This window comes from Orcinus orca, chromosome 3 (genome assembly GCF_937001465.1).
Source record: "Orcinus orca chromosome 3, mOrcOrc1.1, whole genome shotgun sequence".
Lineage (NCBI taxonomy): Eukaryota > Metazoa > Chordata > Mammalia > Artiodactyla > Delphinidae > Orcinus > Orcinus orca.
The window spans coordinates 148,659,500-148,675,994 of record NC_064561.1 but is presented as its reverse complement, the minus strand read 5'-3'; the positions used below and the strand labels follow the sequence as shown (position 1 = coordinate 148,675,994).

Here is a 16,495-nt window from a genome sequence, read left to right as displayed (position 1 = left end):
TGGTATGCTCTTATGTACTGTTTTCTATACCTGCTCTAACGAAATGAATTTCAATAAGGTTACGTTATGGAACCTTCCAAAGCTCTTTAAATTTACAGAAAATAAGTTTTATTGGGTTTTGTAAAGACTAGATCATACAGCTTGAACAGCCTGAACAGGTTGCAGTATATGGTTACACATATACCAGAATATATTTGCTCAGTTTAAGCCCCTTGGAGGGTTGCACTTCATACCAAATTCTTTGATAGTTCCTTTGGGGGAGATTCACTATGTGAGACTTATAGAGTGTTCTTATATATGCAGACAGCCTCTTCATCACTTACCACTGTGATATATGGCCAAAAAATCATTAGTAAATAATGAGGCTAGGCTACTAAACTGTATGTAACAATTAATTTTCCTTCTTTTAATATCTTGGAGACACACTGATGTATTGAAAGAGAAGAATTTGGCCTTCTGGTCTATTTCTTAGGAAAGGAAGCTTTAGGAGTGATGTATGGTTTTAAATGATGGCAAACATCTCTCACTCGAGCCATGCCATAGCACTGTCATATTTATTGTTGATGGTTCTTATGGCAGAAGTGCAGATTAAGTCAACTGATAGCACATGGGGCACTCACACTCTTTCCCCGATTTTATCTCCTACTCTTGAAGTGTTTGCCAAGTTTTCAAAACACTTTGTCATGAACATGCATGTGGTGTGCTAAAGAAAAAGAACAGGTAAATCAGAGGGCAGCTGATGAGGATACTCTTTAAAACCCCAAAAGATATTTAACATCCTATTAAATAAATAACTTAGAAAGAAATAGAAAGGGGTGAAGGCAGAATGCACAAGCATACCATACTATTTGTTTTGTTAGAACAGTTTTACACTACTGTGTTTATATTTTTTAATCCTATCCAATTCTTCCATGATGCCACGCCCAAAGCTCCTTTGGTTGTGCATATGATATGACCCAAGTGCTTTCCAGTAAATGCTTGCGTGTCTTACTGCTCATTGAATCATTAGGCTTGAATGAGCAATGAAAGTCTTTGATATGAGTTCGTATTCCATAAATAACTTTCCCGAAGATCATTCAACAGACTGTTCCTTGTCCTTTAAGTTCTATCTCAGAGGTTAAAAACAAAAACATAAACAAAAACTTAACCCAAAAACTCAGCCACAATATTGTTCACTTAAGAATAACTTCCATCCCATCTGATCTGCTTATATCTCAATTACAAAGCAGGACACAGAACTAATTAAGAGAACATCATATGTCAGCAGAGAGTACAAAAACCTTCAAAGGCTTCCTTTCTTTCAACCAAGCAGATACTTGCAATGTGTCTTTTCCTTTTGAGCTACTATCTTCACGAAGAACACCAACTTTTACCAACTGGTAAAAGAGCCTTTGGTTATCCTGCATCCACAAACATTGCCTTCCTCTATGAGTGTACCACCATTGGAAGAAAATGAGCTGAGGTGTTTTTCCTTCGTGTTTTCTGTCCTCTCCTGGGAGCTCCTTTTCCATTCAATGCCACATACATTTGCCTCCCATTGTGCTGCCAGTTAAAGGATGCATAAGTATTGTATCCGTTTTCCTCAATCCTCTCCTTCAGCTTACAGTCATTGTTAAATTCTTTCTGCAAGGGAAAAACAAAATCTTTTATTCCTACGGTGATGATACTTGATTCTATTTCACACAAACCATCCAGAGAACTCCAGTTCCTGGGTTTTATTTACTGTTGCCATTTGTACATAAGTTGTGCACTTAATACAAAACATCAACAACAGAAGAGTAAAACTCATAGAGACAAAACAGATTCTACATTAGAAGGCATGTGATTTATTTTAATCTATCATCATAACCACATATTGGGCCCCTTTTAAAAAGCTGATGTGCTTTGAACATGACATGTTTAAGTGCCTAGAATGATTGTTAAGAAGCAAGCATTCCAGTAACAATATTCGTGATGAGCCAATGATAAAGAATGTTGTTATAATCCTGTTTTTCAGAGTAATAACTGGGGTTCCACGGGAAAAACAGAATTACAGGAAAAAAGTGGGCTTATCAAGTTTGCAAATGTTATCTACCTATAAATCCACAATAAATACACACACATTGATAAGAAAGCAGATTTTAAAGCAAAACCATAATAGTTCTAGATAACCAAGAGGCCCTGGGAGTGAGGGATGTCTCTCTCTTCCAAATACCAGATTTCTCAATTTTGTAAATTATTTACAATTTTCCGTAACTTGGAATTTTGACCAGTTTTACTCTGAGGTTTAGGAATAGTTGAACAGTAGGACATGAGACAACCTTGCTTTGTGAATTTCCATGTCAAAGAAACTATAAATCTGGTGACTAGCACTGCTTATATTGTATAAGCCTGAAGACTTGGGTCCTGGGAAATTCCACTTTACAGACACAGTCCTTTGGCTTTGTTTCAAGTGGCCAAGTTTTTTAAGGGGATCTTTTGTGACAAAGATTGATCACTCATTCATCTTAGAAATCCAGATTCTCACTCTGGAGTTAATAACAAAGAGGAGATACCTCACTAATCTCAAAACTCTGACTTCAGAAATATCCCTTTCCCCTTATACCCAAACTAAAGCAGTTAAAAAGCTAAGGAATTGGGGCTTTTGCTCTTCTGGGTCTACTCTATGCAAATCAAGGGCATTGTAGGCATCTTTCAGCTGAAACTTCTACTAGGCAGTTCAGTTTTTCTCACCTCTGCACTTTTGGAAATTTTGACTAAATTCCCAATTCCTGAATGTGTGTATATTTAAATATCCAGGTTTCTGCAGGCTAGATCCTAATTTTGAACATTATCACAACTGTAATGAGCGGGTATATTTTATGTTAATGTTACCAGTTTAAGCTTTGTTTTCTGGAATTTATTTATCCTCTGTGCTTCTCTTCTATAAAGAATATTTAAATGTAGTGTTCAAGTAACGACTTATTTGGTTGAAAGTAAGAAGAAAAGGTAAATTATTTAAGGTAATAATTTTAAAATAAAAATTATGCATTAGAGAAGATTTGAATCCTTAATTTGAGTTTTTTTTTCTATTTATTCATCCTAGTCTGTCTAAAACTATGGTTTTAAAGGAGAGAGTGTTTTTTTACATGAATAATTGTATTTTTTCGATAAAGAAGGCATATTTTAGAGACTACAGAAGGATTGAGGTTATTTTAGCTGATTTTATATTTGAAATGGAGCTATGTATAAAAAAGTAGGAATGGATGCTAAATTATTTTTCCTCCCAAAAATTAATTTATAGAACAATGTCTCTGAAAGTGAATTACACCTGTATCAGACTCCTCATCTCAGGTATTTTGAATACTTAGACCATTGGTCAAATTTTTGTATCAGAATCTCTGGAGGAGACCTAGGAATCTATTGTTTACAGCATTTAGGTGAATCATAAATATTAAAGTCTAAAAAAAATCTAGACTAGAGCAAGATCTCAAAAGTAGGGTTTTGGTAGTTTAGAAAAAGGTTTTGGATTTCCTCAGAATACCAGGGAAATTTCTTTGGTTTTTAAACCATGCCCTACAAGGGCTTGTCCTCTATACTTCAGTTTTATAATCTATTTACTTAATTCCATCTGTCAGGAGAAAACTCAGTATACAATAGTATACAATAGACACATTGCTCAGAGGGTGAATAATGAAAATCTAAGAGAGATAAGTTTCCCAAAAGGGAATCGAGGAAAATATTCAAGAGACTAGAATATATAGTGTTAGTTTAATCAACCCCTCTGGGTTTTTGCCTAATTGCTATTTTCAAGAAGGCTATGGAATCAATGGAAATTGTCTGAAAAAAAAAAAAAAGATAGGAATTACAAGAGTATGTCACCTGATATACAGAATATATAGGATGTGTACTCATGAATTTTTTTTTTTTTTGGTATACCCTTTAAATGCAAAGTTCCTAGTCCTATTCTGCCCTGAATAGGGCACTGAATTTGAGTAGATTTTTAATTTAATTTTGAACAAGCCATGCTTCTTTACTCTTCCTGGTGGTAATGCAAAATTACAATAACAGTACACTATGGTTAGAGAATGAGCTTCTTTCTGAGACAGGCTGAAAGTGGAATGCATCGGCTATGATGGGCTGAGCTAATTGGAAAGGTAGTTAGGTTAATGCATTGCGCTATTCCATGCTGAAGAAATCATGTGGGACAAGGCAAACCCTGTCCTCTTGAAGTCCACAATCTACTGGGAGAAGACAGTCAACAACAGACACATTATTGAGAGAAATATCTGATAAATGCCATTGTAGATCATTAAAATGGTATGATGTGATAGAAAGCAAATGAGCATCTACATAAGAAATAGAGAATGAAATAATCCATAGGCCTTAGAGCTCAAGAAGAAGCATAGGCACAGTGTGTGAGCTGTGTTGGGATAGAAGAAAAAAGTGGGGGAATGGAAGGAAAAGTATTAAATATTTTTATGACAGCTCATTTGAGAGCTATCCATTTTTCCTTGATGTCACCTTTTTAAAGAAATATACTTTATCAATTAAAAATTATTTCAATCTTTTATTACAATTAAAACTTTTATATTTTCTCTCTCAATCTAAATTTTTATTAGGTTTTACTTTAAAGCATTGGTTTTGACTATGCATCAGTATCTCTTCAAAGAATATGTGCCTGGACCTCTTACTCAGTAATTCTTATATAAGAATTAGGGAGGGAAGGGACCTCGGCATGTTGATTGAAAAGAAAAACAAAAAATGTCTCCAGAGTGGTTATGCTGTGAACTCCCAAATGGAACCACTTTTTAAAATGGTCCATTACTCTTCTAGGCTCATTAGTAGACCTACCTATAATGGAAAAATTTAACTAAAAATTTTCTGACCCCTTCACCCAAAAAGCATTTATCCTAGTCAAAGAGGCTCACCCAAGGTATGCCTGACTCCCCAGTTATAAGTGGATCTGATATGAATGAAATACAAGGCTATTGTATGTCCAGACCAATGATGGAATCAATTTCCAGTGACTCTCACATTGTGGGTACCATACCAGGAGCATTAGGGAAACCTGGGACCTTGTTAGAAATGCAAAGTCTTACAGATTTAACTGAATCAGAAAATCTGGGAGTGTGTTTTAACAAATCCACTGAGTGATTCTGACACTTACTTAAGTTTGAAAGCTGCTGGCCCGAGGCAGGCACTGCAATCATCCTTATACTAATCAACACAATAAGTTTATTTACACATTTTTAAAGTGATATTCCCTGATACTTGCTATGGAACACAGGGATGTATGTACTCAAAGCGCTGGCTGGGTACCAGCTCCGTAACTGAATTAATCATTATTGTTTAGGTAAATAAAATTCTGGAGTTGATTGAACAACACAGAAAATGTTGAATTTCCTGATGTGTCTCCCCATTTCAGATTTTGACGGAATACAAAACACCCATGCCCTCGTTTTATCTTCAGCTATAACACATACACACAGAGTATGTGGTTTTCTACTCAATCCAAGATCTTTGTTTTCAATGATTCTTCCCCAAGTTGTCTGCAGTAACCATGACAATCTGACCAGATGCTTCCGTGAGAGTCTGACTGGTTAGCTCAGAGCATTCAGAATATTAGCATTCAGAGCACTGACTGATGAATGCCAGCAACAGTCTACACGGTAGACTAATGGGTGAACAACAGAGATTACAGAGTTGGAAGAGCTGCCTTGCCAGCCCTTGAAACGCTGGTGACCAGCCCTTTGTGGTTCTATTTACTAGCAATAGAATGATAACAAAACTATTTAATGTCTGGGGGAAACATTGCAAAACTGTGGTAATAATTTACTGAAGTGGATTTTTCAAATAAAAGTAGAATACTTACTGAGCCATAGAGTTTTCCCTTCTTGTTCATGGCTAAATAATAGTTGCTGTTAATGGCTTTTACGGCAACAACTCCAATTTCCACTGAAGTTATCTCCAAGATACCTAAAATATACAATTCAAAAAGGCTAAACTTAAAGAGTCACATAAATTTAGTTGAAAGAAAGAAAAATCAGAAGAAATTATGGTTTATTTTTTGATGCCTCCAAAATCAAAAATTAAAATAATTGGGGGAAAAAAACCCCAACCTTTTCCACTGTGCCTAAAAACATAGCAACAATATGGAAAAAAATAGTAAGTCTTTAAATGAATTCCCTTGCATTTTACTCTGCGCATATAGGGGAAAATATTGTTTTAATTAAAATGCTTCCTTTGCTAACTCTGCATTTTCAACCCCATAAATATTGAAACAGCTCTGCTCATCTTAGCCTAGGTTTCACAAAAACTTATCAGAGCACACATCTGTACTATGGTATTAAATTAAACCTATAGCATATGTCAATAATATGTCAGATTTACTTCAACCTGTAAAAACAGTGGTAAACTGTTTCTTCTTTGTAGGACTTTTAGATAAACTAAATCTCTTGGCTACATTTAACTGATAAATTTATTTTTGGCAAATGTGTTGACATTCTGAAATACTGAGAGACTAATCCCAATATACACATTGTCTTTAAAATAGCAGAATCACTACTCTAGGTTGGGAGAAAATCCATTAGTATTTTTTGAAGTTTTAGTTTCTTGTTTCCTAGAAAGAATGAAAAACTAAGGGAATTAGGAACTGATAGACAAGAGATCTTTTCCCCTAATAGACAAGTTTTGGTTGGTGCATCTAAAGATAATTTTCTCTGAAAACTTGGTAGGTGAACTATCTACTTAAAATGCCCACCTAGTTTAGGTTAAGGAGACCTCAGGTCCTAAACCTACTTCTTAGTTTTAAACCCTTGGGAAAGCTTTCTCAGGGCAGAGAAGCAGCACTGTGATTAGCAAAGTTCTGAATCCAGACTGAATTTGAATACTGGCTTTGCATTTAGTAGTGAATGAACACAGGAGAAGTCACTGAACTGCTTATGTCTCAATTTCATTTGCAAAATGAGCAGCATATTAGTATCTCCCTTCTAGTTTTGTGATGATTAAATGAGATAGTACATATAAAATGATTAGAAATTGCCTAGAGCTTACTGCCTCCTTAATTATTATGAGAGGAAAGTTTTCCTCCAACAGTTATAGAGTTTGAAGCTTCTTCTTCAACAAGCTGTGTAAATCCTGAACAGAACATACAAATTCCCACTGGCTTAGCCTATAAAATCTGAAAGCCAATATATGTTATCATTTATCCTGTACTTACTATCATAAAAAACACCATCCTAAATGTGGTCCACAAATTATGTTTATACTCTTCCTAGAGGGAAAGAGTGTCTTGTTCTTAAGACATAGACACCTTCTTTCCTTTCTTCACAGGTTAACAAGCCATGTCATGGTCAATAGAAATGCTTTCATGCCCCCAAAGCAAAGCTGACATCACTAGAGAGACTTGTGCCAGAACTACATGCCATAGAACATTCTGTTCTTATATTCTACAGGAAGCCTGTGACCTAACACAGCCTACCTCCTCATTAATAGATTGAAAGAGATTTCATTTAGCAAGCTTAAACAAGGAGAGATTGTGAAGAGTGAGGGAGACAGTAGCTGTATTTTTTTGTTTTGTTTCATTGGAGTATAGTTGGTTTACAATGTTTTGTTAGTTTCAGGTATACAGCAAAGTGATTCAATTATGTGTATGTCTGTGTGTCTGTGTCTGTGTATATGTTCTTTTTCAGATTCTTTTCAGTTATAGGTTATTACAAGATATTGAATCAGTATCTGTATTTTAAACATCCCTTTTCCTTATACTGGTAGTTGCCCTCAAGGTACAAACACATACACACATTTATTTGCGCATTTTAAAAAGTACTTTCTTGTACTTTATCTCTTTAATTCTCCTAACAGTCATCTAAGGAGGTATGATTATTCTCAATTACAGATGACAAAATGGATGATACTGAGGTTTTGTAACTCACAAGGTGATAAAGTGACATAGGTCTATAATGAGGGACCCAACACCTAAGCCTCTCACTTTCAGACTATTTTGCTCTCCATCTCTGACTATTTTGCCTCTCCATCATATCTCCCGCTTCTTTCCCATTTACACAAGGGAATTCTGCTAGAAAACCAACTGACGTAATGACTCATCGAGATAATAGTCTTTAACGAACTAATATGCTTTTCCTCCCAAGGATCTGGCAGGCCACAGAGGATGATGCCTGAGTCTCAAAGAAGGAAATCTAATATACTTTATTTATGTCACAAGCAGAAGATATAGAACAAGGCAGTGATAAGAATCTGGGGCAAAATATTTAGACTGCTATTTGCTTTGCCTGCCAAAAAGGCAAGTAAGTACTATCAGTAAATTATAAGGTGTTCCCTATGTATGCTTTTGTAACTGGAAATTGTTAGAATGAAAAGGGTTGATTTCAGCAAAGAATTAAAGATTTTTGAATGTGAACAAGAAGTAGTGGGATTAAGCTATAGTAACAGACTGAGTTGGCAGAAGCAAAAATGTTCTGGTGTAATAAATATTACCGAATCTTTGATTATTTCTGAGAGTGCACTGGACATGGTAGATCATATTTATGCTCAGAAGCCCTTGGGTTTCTTTCTGCTTTGCACAAAATAGGAACACAATATTCAAAGAATTCATCAATCAATTAACCATTTTTCTTACTCTGCAATCAGTTAAAGCTAGCTTGAAAAGGTTCAGTATGCTTCAAAATAGAAAGAGGAAGACCTGGATGATTTAAGTCCTTTTGAGTCCTGAAGATGAACTTTTGGATACACCATATGTCATTAAGTCATAATTGATAATCTCGTGGGTAATGGACAATGACATGTCTTTATTGTAAATATCTGTGAATGTGTGACTTTCTAAGGAACTCAAGTCTAAAGGACTTGCCTATTTTTTCATGAAGAATCTCTCCCATATTCTCTGTTCTTTGGTGAGGATGATCAAGTTTGCCTATAAAAGCATTTTTGGAAAGTATGTTTGTTGTTGGATTAATAACTTATAGTTCTATGGGTGTATAATTTGATGCAAAATTGAATGCCAACTGAAGGAAAGCCTGCCAGGGGAAAGTGAGGAACAAGGCAGGAAGTTGTTAGAAGGCTGGGGAGTTGTCAGTCTCAAGTTATCAGCCATCTTCTACAGACTCTAAGGATTTTGGCAAATATGAAATATTTTATCTAAAAATATATAACTTTTAAAAGAACATATTAGAAAAAGCCAATTTTTAAAGCAAATTCCTTTAATAATAGCAATATATTAACTTTATTTTGAACTGTATTTGAAATCTTAAATAATAAAGTTTGATAATCAATAAAACAAAAGTGACTGTGACAAAAATCAGCTCCTGTTAATTGGCAAATTCTACCGAATGAGGCAGCATCACCATAGTAATGGGGAGGATTTTGCAAACTGATGAACTCCAAATGGAAATAACGTAGACATCACAATTTTCATGTAAATCAGTTATTCTTTTAACTTTAGGGCAAGAGTTATGTTTTGATGAACCACTGAGTTGTCAGTCTGAGGACGTAGCCATTCAAAAGCATTTTTCTCGGTTTATGCCTCTCATCCTTCTTCAGAAGAGAAGCATCTGAACTGTTTTCTCTCCAGCAATTACATTTGACCAAGGCTACTCTTTTTGGGCTATGATAATAAACAAGCTATTGGCCTAGATAGTAACTTTCTCCTTAAATACCTTTTCATGGATATAACAGGAGAAAGAAAGTAAAAGTCATTTAAGAAAATGGATATATACAGGGGGGAAGTTAGATGTAAAAAATAAATGCAAAATCCCATTCTGCTCTCCTAGATAAGCAGAACATGAATATATAAATAAATCCTGGAGATTATTTGAGTAAATTAATTCTGCTAGCATGTACCTAGCACCAATGTGCAGGGCTTGTGTTAGCTCTCACGATGGAGGATGAAAAAACAAACGAGACACCATCTTTACCTTCAAGGAGTTTTAAAACTGGGTAGGATAAAGACAGGAATAATTTAAGTAATTACAGCACAGAAAAATATATTAAGTGCTCTATTAGAAATAAAATATGTTGCCATGGTTTTAAGTAGTGAAGAAGTCATCCTGAAGAAGGTGGTTGGTATTTGAGGTGAACCTTTCAGGGGGTAGGATTTTAATAGGTGGGAATTGAAAAGTCGAGGGGAACATTTTAGGTAGAGAAAAGTGAAAGAGTAATGAAAGGCATGGAGGAGGGGAAAGAGCTCAGTGTCTGCCTGAGCCACCGTTGGCTCTCCCCACCGATTGCACTTTGTGGGGGACACTCAGTAAAAGTAAGGGTTCTGCTTCATTGAGTAGCAGTGATGCTCTCCCGGGTGAGGGATGTACTTTTTTTTTTTTTTAATTTTTTTAATTTTATTTATTTGGCTGCATTGGGTCTTAGTTGCTGTGCACGGGCTTTCTCTAGTTGTGGTGAGCGGGGGCTACTCTTCGTTGCGGTGCGCGGGCTTCTCGTTGCGGTGGCTTCTCTTGTTGCGGAGCGTGGGGTCCAGGCATACGGGCTTCAGTAGTTGTGGCTCGTGGGCTCTAGAGCTCAGGCTCAATAGTTGTGGCGCACGGGCTTAGTTGATCCGTGGCATGTGGGATCTTCCTGGAGCAGGGCTGGAACCCGTGTCCCCTGCATTGGCAGGCAGATCCTTAACCACTGTGCCACGAGGAAAGTCCTGAGGAATATACTTTTCAAAAAATTTATTGTGAAACTTGGAAGCAGCTCAATAAATGTCAGAGCCTTATGAATTCAGAATCAGTCACATCTTACTTTTGTCTAAACATTTTAACTCAAAATAGATATTAATGCTATATATAGTTTGTTAGTTTTAGTCAATGTGCTGAAACATATCATGACTAGTATAAGATGATACACAAATCCTATCCTCTCTAAGTCTCTTTCTTCCCCATGAATTGTTCAGTGGCCCGAATAGTTCTATTATATACTAATATAGAAAGACCTATGGAGTGCCTTGGGTTGTCATATTTACACTGTATACCTCCGAGATTATGTGACCATACCCAATAGTGAGGGGCTAAATGGCTCCAAATACGGTATTCAGTTTAGAATCACTGTGGGTCTATCTCATTAATTGTGTATCTTTCTCAAAGAACTGTAGTAATCATAGTGGTCTTTTTAAGAAAATTATTAGAACAGTGTATAGTTCATAATATGTGCTCAATATGTATTTATTGAATGAACAAATGAATCATAAGTGGTCAGTCCAATGACTGGCTGAGGAAAGAAAAACTGGGTGTTCATTAAATAATTTTTTTTTTCTTTTGACAGTAATCATCTTTGTAAAATCTTGAGATTAATTAGTAATTCCACATCCAAATTAAAGTTAGAGGAAATGCCAAAATGTGTGCTTCAAACGAAAGTTGATGAATTATAAAATATAAATGCTTATTATTCCTTTTAGGTAAATTATAACAAAGGCAATGATAAGGATTGTTTTACCTATTTAAATACTTTTCTCCAAAGTACTATTCTATTCTCAAAGTACTATACTATTCTAGCAAACACTTGATTTTAAGATTTCAAAAGTATTTTAGAGAAGCATACTTTTTAGTCCACACAAAGGGATTCACTTCCATATAGACTAATTTTCTAGGTAGCTAAAGTTTTTCAGCTCTCAGACTTTATTTATTAAAAAAAATAATAACTTGGCTCCTAAATCTTCAAGTTCACTCATTTCCTTGTTCATATATGGAGATTACTAGTTACAAGTTTGTTTTTCTTGATGACATTAGCACTGATGGCTTTCTCTGCTGTGAAAGTACATTGCTCTCATGAGCTTCTACATTAAACTGCCAAATTAATATGTGATCTTGTTAAAATTGAGTGAAAAATATGAGCAAGGTTTGGAGATTTTCTTTTCTGAGTACAGGACATGAGGCTTTATGCAGAAACCTTAGTATTTCTTTTTGATAGGCTCTCAGTTATATTCTGGAGAGTGGATATCTACACAAGTGTAATGTTAAAATTCTGGGGTAAACATAAAATATATAGCTTTAAGTCTAGAACAAACTGCATTTGTTTCATTATAGACATAAAATTAGATATTTTTATGTCTATGATGAAACACATGTAATTTTTCTTATGTAGTAAAAATTATAACAGCGAATTCGCAAATAACTTAATGGGGCATAATTTTGCTTTATAAACACTAGTGTTGAAAGAATTATACAGAAATTATTTCAGCTGGTAGTTCATTTACACCCTTGAATTTGTTGACAACTTGATTCCATTCATAGTTCTTGAGCATAAAATGCTACTTTACACCTAGAAAGTGCGACAGATTCTAGGTCTGCATGATCATGTCCAGAAAAAATACACAGAGGTTTTCAATAGCTAAATAATTGTCATCATATTAACTAGAAATATTTCAAATAATGTTTTCACCTCTCTTTAATGTGAAACAGAGCTAAATTCAGTGAGGCCTCAACACATTATGTGAACTGTTGAACTCCCGCACAGCACAAAGGACTTTCCTGAACACTGTGCTAAGAGACTCAGTCAAACTTTACCCTGACTTCCAGCCTCACTAGGCTGTGTCCCTAAAGGTGACTCTAGCCACCATGCTTAAGAAAACACAACGCTGCCAAACTGAATTGTTCCAGCCCCCCTTGCCAAACTATTTTCAGTAATTCTCCATTCCACTCCCTTCTGTAATGTTCCGTTTCCACTAGCCTCTTTTTTGTCCCCCCTTTATCACTTCCCCATAATCCCTTTTTATTCCCTCTCTGTTCTCCCTTAAAAACTTCAGTCACCTTTGTCTTAGTTGGAGTTGAGCTCAATTAATACTCTAGTCTCTCTCCCTTACTGCAGTAGTCTAAATAAAATCTGTCTTGTAACCTTTAACAAGCATCTGGTGCTGGATTTTTTTGTTTGTTGGTTGGTTTGACAGTTACGTGAGATTAAAAAAAATCTCACAAGGATTATAGAGTAGAAAACTGTCACCAAAGTCAGGGGTATCATGTGCAAGCAAAATAGTTCACAACTGGTAAGTGAAGAAAAGTATGGCTTTTTGAAAACTGGGAGAGAAAAGCACCTAGCTGAAAGGTAACAACTATGTTAGTATCTCTTAGCTTAAGGGTCCACATGCTTTACACTTGTTTGGGATTGCATATTTGCTTGGAGACCCTAGCTTAACTGTATTGAAAGAATGTCAAAATGTACCTGAGTAATTGCTGTGTATTGAGAGTAACTGGAACAACGGCAACATTTGTGATATTAATTTTAATTTTGTATCAGCTACTTATTTTCCCATCTCATTTCTCTCCATCTACACCCCCTTCTCCCTCTCCATCCTATCCTATCTCTGTTTCTGTCTCTCTTACACACACACACACACACACACACAAACACGATAGGCAGCTAACAACCACACACAAAAACACACACACATTTTTTAAAGGAAATAGCAAAGTCACATTTCATGTGATGAAATTAATAGAGGAGGCACTTAGGTGTAAATGACAGGGAAATTAGTGGAAGCTCTAAAAAGCAGAAGAACTTGGCTTAATAGCTCTCTTTCTTAACTAGCTGTGTGACCTTGGATAAGTCAAGACTCAGAGTCTTGGTTTCCTCATTTGCAAGTTGGGGCTAACTGCCTACAGCTCATAGGATTGCGTAGAGTCTCAGACAGTGGATATTGAATAGATATTTACTGTCTGCTGAGTCAGAATGGTGTCAAGTTAACCAGTCTTCTACACCAGTGGTTCTAAAACTTGATCATGCACCAGAATCATTTGGAAGGCTTGTTTAAACAGATTGCTTGGATTTTTGATTTGGTAGACCTGGGGTAGGGCCAGAGAATTTAAATTTCTAGCAATTTCCTAGGCAGTGCTGATTCTGCTGGTCCAAGGACCACACAGTGTTTTATACACTACATTCAGAGACAGAGCAGGCCTTTGATATAAAAAAGCATTGACAGAAACATGTGCAGAGAAGCAAAACCACAAACGGGAATAGATGCAAATAATGGTAGCAACTTAACATCAAAGTAAAATTGTTAAAGAATGTGGAAAGAAGTACTGGGTTTTTCTTTTGCTTGTTTTTGATAGGCGTGGGATTCAACATCTGCATAACTGAGATAATGTGGATTTGGAATTCGTGTACAAGTATAGTACATTGTTGTCTATAGTCAGTTTTTTGAAGACTTGCAATAAGATTATTATCAGAATCTTTATTTTCTTCTCCTCAGTAAGAGTGTGGACATGCTGGTGGAAATGTAAGTGCCTTCATCTACCCCTAAAGAAGTATTTTATAGGCATTCTCATAGGGCTAATTGTGTTGACACTCTAAGAATTAAATGACTGTATGGCTCCCTTAAAATTACGCCAATGGCCAAGAAATTGCTACAGATCTATAGGGATTCACTTGATCTCCCACCCTCTAGAATAATCTCACTACCTTTAAAGGGAAGATGCCAGAGTGGGCTAATCATTGATCTACATCTGGTCCACCTTGTACTACTATTATAGACTCTGGCTGCCTTTTCAGCATAATGCAATAGAGCTATTTCGTTTTTCTATCAGCCACAGTTCTTTCAGATATCTTTGACATTCATTTAGAATTGTAGACAGAAACAGGACCTACATTAGCAGATAATCTTTACCATCCCTATATAAGGAGATATATCTTTGCCAATTTGCTACAGTACAGAATGACCTTTTAAATTCTCACCTGGTACTTCAAGTCATAGTATAAGCTCAGTGACTAGCCTGGTCTTATTGATGAATATGGTGGCAAATTCTAAAGCATTTCTCAATTTAAGGCTATATTTTAATTGACCAGTACTGTAATTTAACCGTTGTCATTGACCTAACATTAAAGTGTCAGAAGCAACACAATCTAGAGACTTTATTCCCTAGTTATAAATGAATTTTAAAGTGTGTTAGAGATTCATCTCATTATTGTATTTTTTTTTTTTTTTTTTGCTATACGCGGGCCTGTCACTGTTGTGGCCTCTCCCGTTGCGGAGCACAGTCTCCGGACGCGCAGGCTCAGCGGCCATGGCTCACGGGCCCAGCCGCTCCGCGGTATGTGGGATCTTCCCGGACCGGGGCACGAACCCGTGTCCCCTGCATCGGCAGGCGGACTCTCAACCACTGCACCACCAGGGAAGCCCTCACTATTGTATTTTTATTACAAATGAAATGTGACTGAGGTCTTCCACGATGATCATTAGTCAATAAATATTTGCAGATGGCCATCTAATGTGGCTCTTCATGACACTGTACTAGATCAATAGATTTAGTAAACGTAATATTTTTTAAGTTTTTTTCCTCACTAGCAGAGTTTTTTTGGTTGTTCATTTAACTTTATTGCACTGTGCCAGGACATAGACAATTACTAATATTGTAACAGTGCTGTGTTTTCAGACATTACTTTTGTGTTCTCAGGGTAGATTCACAATGAGACATAAATTACATGTTTCTAAGAATAAGAATTTATTTGAAATTCTTGAGAATTTTCTATAGTAAGTACTGATGTAACTTTAATTTGAAAAATGAGAAAAATTGTAAGCCTAATTTTGCATGAAATAAAGACCTAGAAAAGCTTGTGTGCCTCTGGAGATAGGAGACCTCGCCCTACTTCCAACTAACAGTAATCCTGGAAAAAGAACACTGGAAATACTTACATGTTTGAATCGTTTGCTGTGACCCAAGATAATTGACATTGGATCCCATTGTACAGTGGAATAAATGGTGAGAAATAGCATAAAACAAAAAGAGAGGCTGAAGATATACTCAGAAATCCCCAGCACAATGCATTTGAATGGTAGGTAATAAGGCCATAATAAGGCAGAAAGTAAATACGGAAAGTATTTCTTCTTGAAAGGTAAAGTTATTTTTGTGTCAGAAAATATATTTATATATAAAGTTATAAAGCTATTTTTCCCCCCATTTCCTTTAGTAAGCAAATTCTTCAAAAAATTCTAAAATGCTGGAATTCCTGATTTCTTGCCTGGGCATCCAGCCACACCCCGCTTCGGCCCTACTCTTATTATGTCTCCAGTATTTAACATTTGGGGAAAAAGCCTGAGGGAATCCTTATGTGGTTTATGTCTCCTCACTGAGCATTGGAGGGAAGGAAATTTTCTTTTTTTCTTTCTTTCTGCTATTCTGTGTAGAAAGGTTGGTCTAAATATCAACCATGTGAAAATAAGGGACAATCACTGCAATCTTATTGCTGCTGGAAAAATCTACAGACAATGCAAAATAATACTAGAGATGTGTTATGTACTAGAAAAAGCCAAACAACTCTCTAAATTAGATCTATCAAGATAAGGAGGCTTTGGTAAGCATATCAATTGTGATATTCCTGTTCCCCACCCCCCAAAATGAGTCATCATAGATTATTTTGAGAAATATTCTTGGTTCAAACAAAACTTCTGATCAGTCTAATTTAAAGCACAGATTTTAAAGCCTCAAAATCAACTAAAATTACAAAATAAGAAAACTTCGTGTCATTTATTTTAGTGAGAAAAGTTCAGGTCATTTAAGGCTTAAGAAAAAGCTAGGTCTTACAAATTGTAGAGTCAGAG

At 35.9% G+C, this 16,495-nt stretch overlaps 1 protein-coding gene across 1 annotated transcript in view; it reads right to left on the bottom strand.

Annotated features, from left to right (window-relative positions):
• Positions 1–621: 621 nt before the first annotated feature.
• The window catches only part of FGF10 (fibroblast growth factor 10), an 80,956-nt gene continuing 65,082 nt past the window's right edge, over positions 622–16,495 (bottom strand). Inside the window, exons 2-3 of the mRNA XM_004265945.2 lie at positions 5,834–5,937; positions 622–1,623 (exon numbers count right to left, since the gene is read on the bottom strand). Coding sequence (XP_004265993.1) covers positions 1,426–1,623; positions 5,834–5,937 — 302 coding nt within the window. The 3' untranslated portion in view covers positions 622–1,425. The remainder of the gene's footprint in view (positions 1,624–5,833; positions 5,938–16,495) is intronic.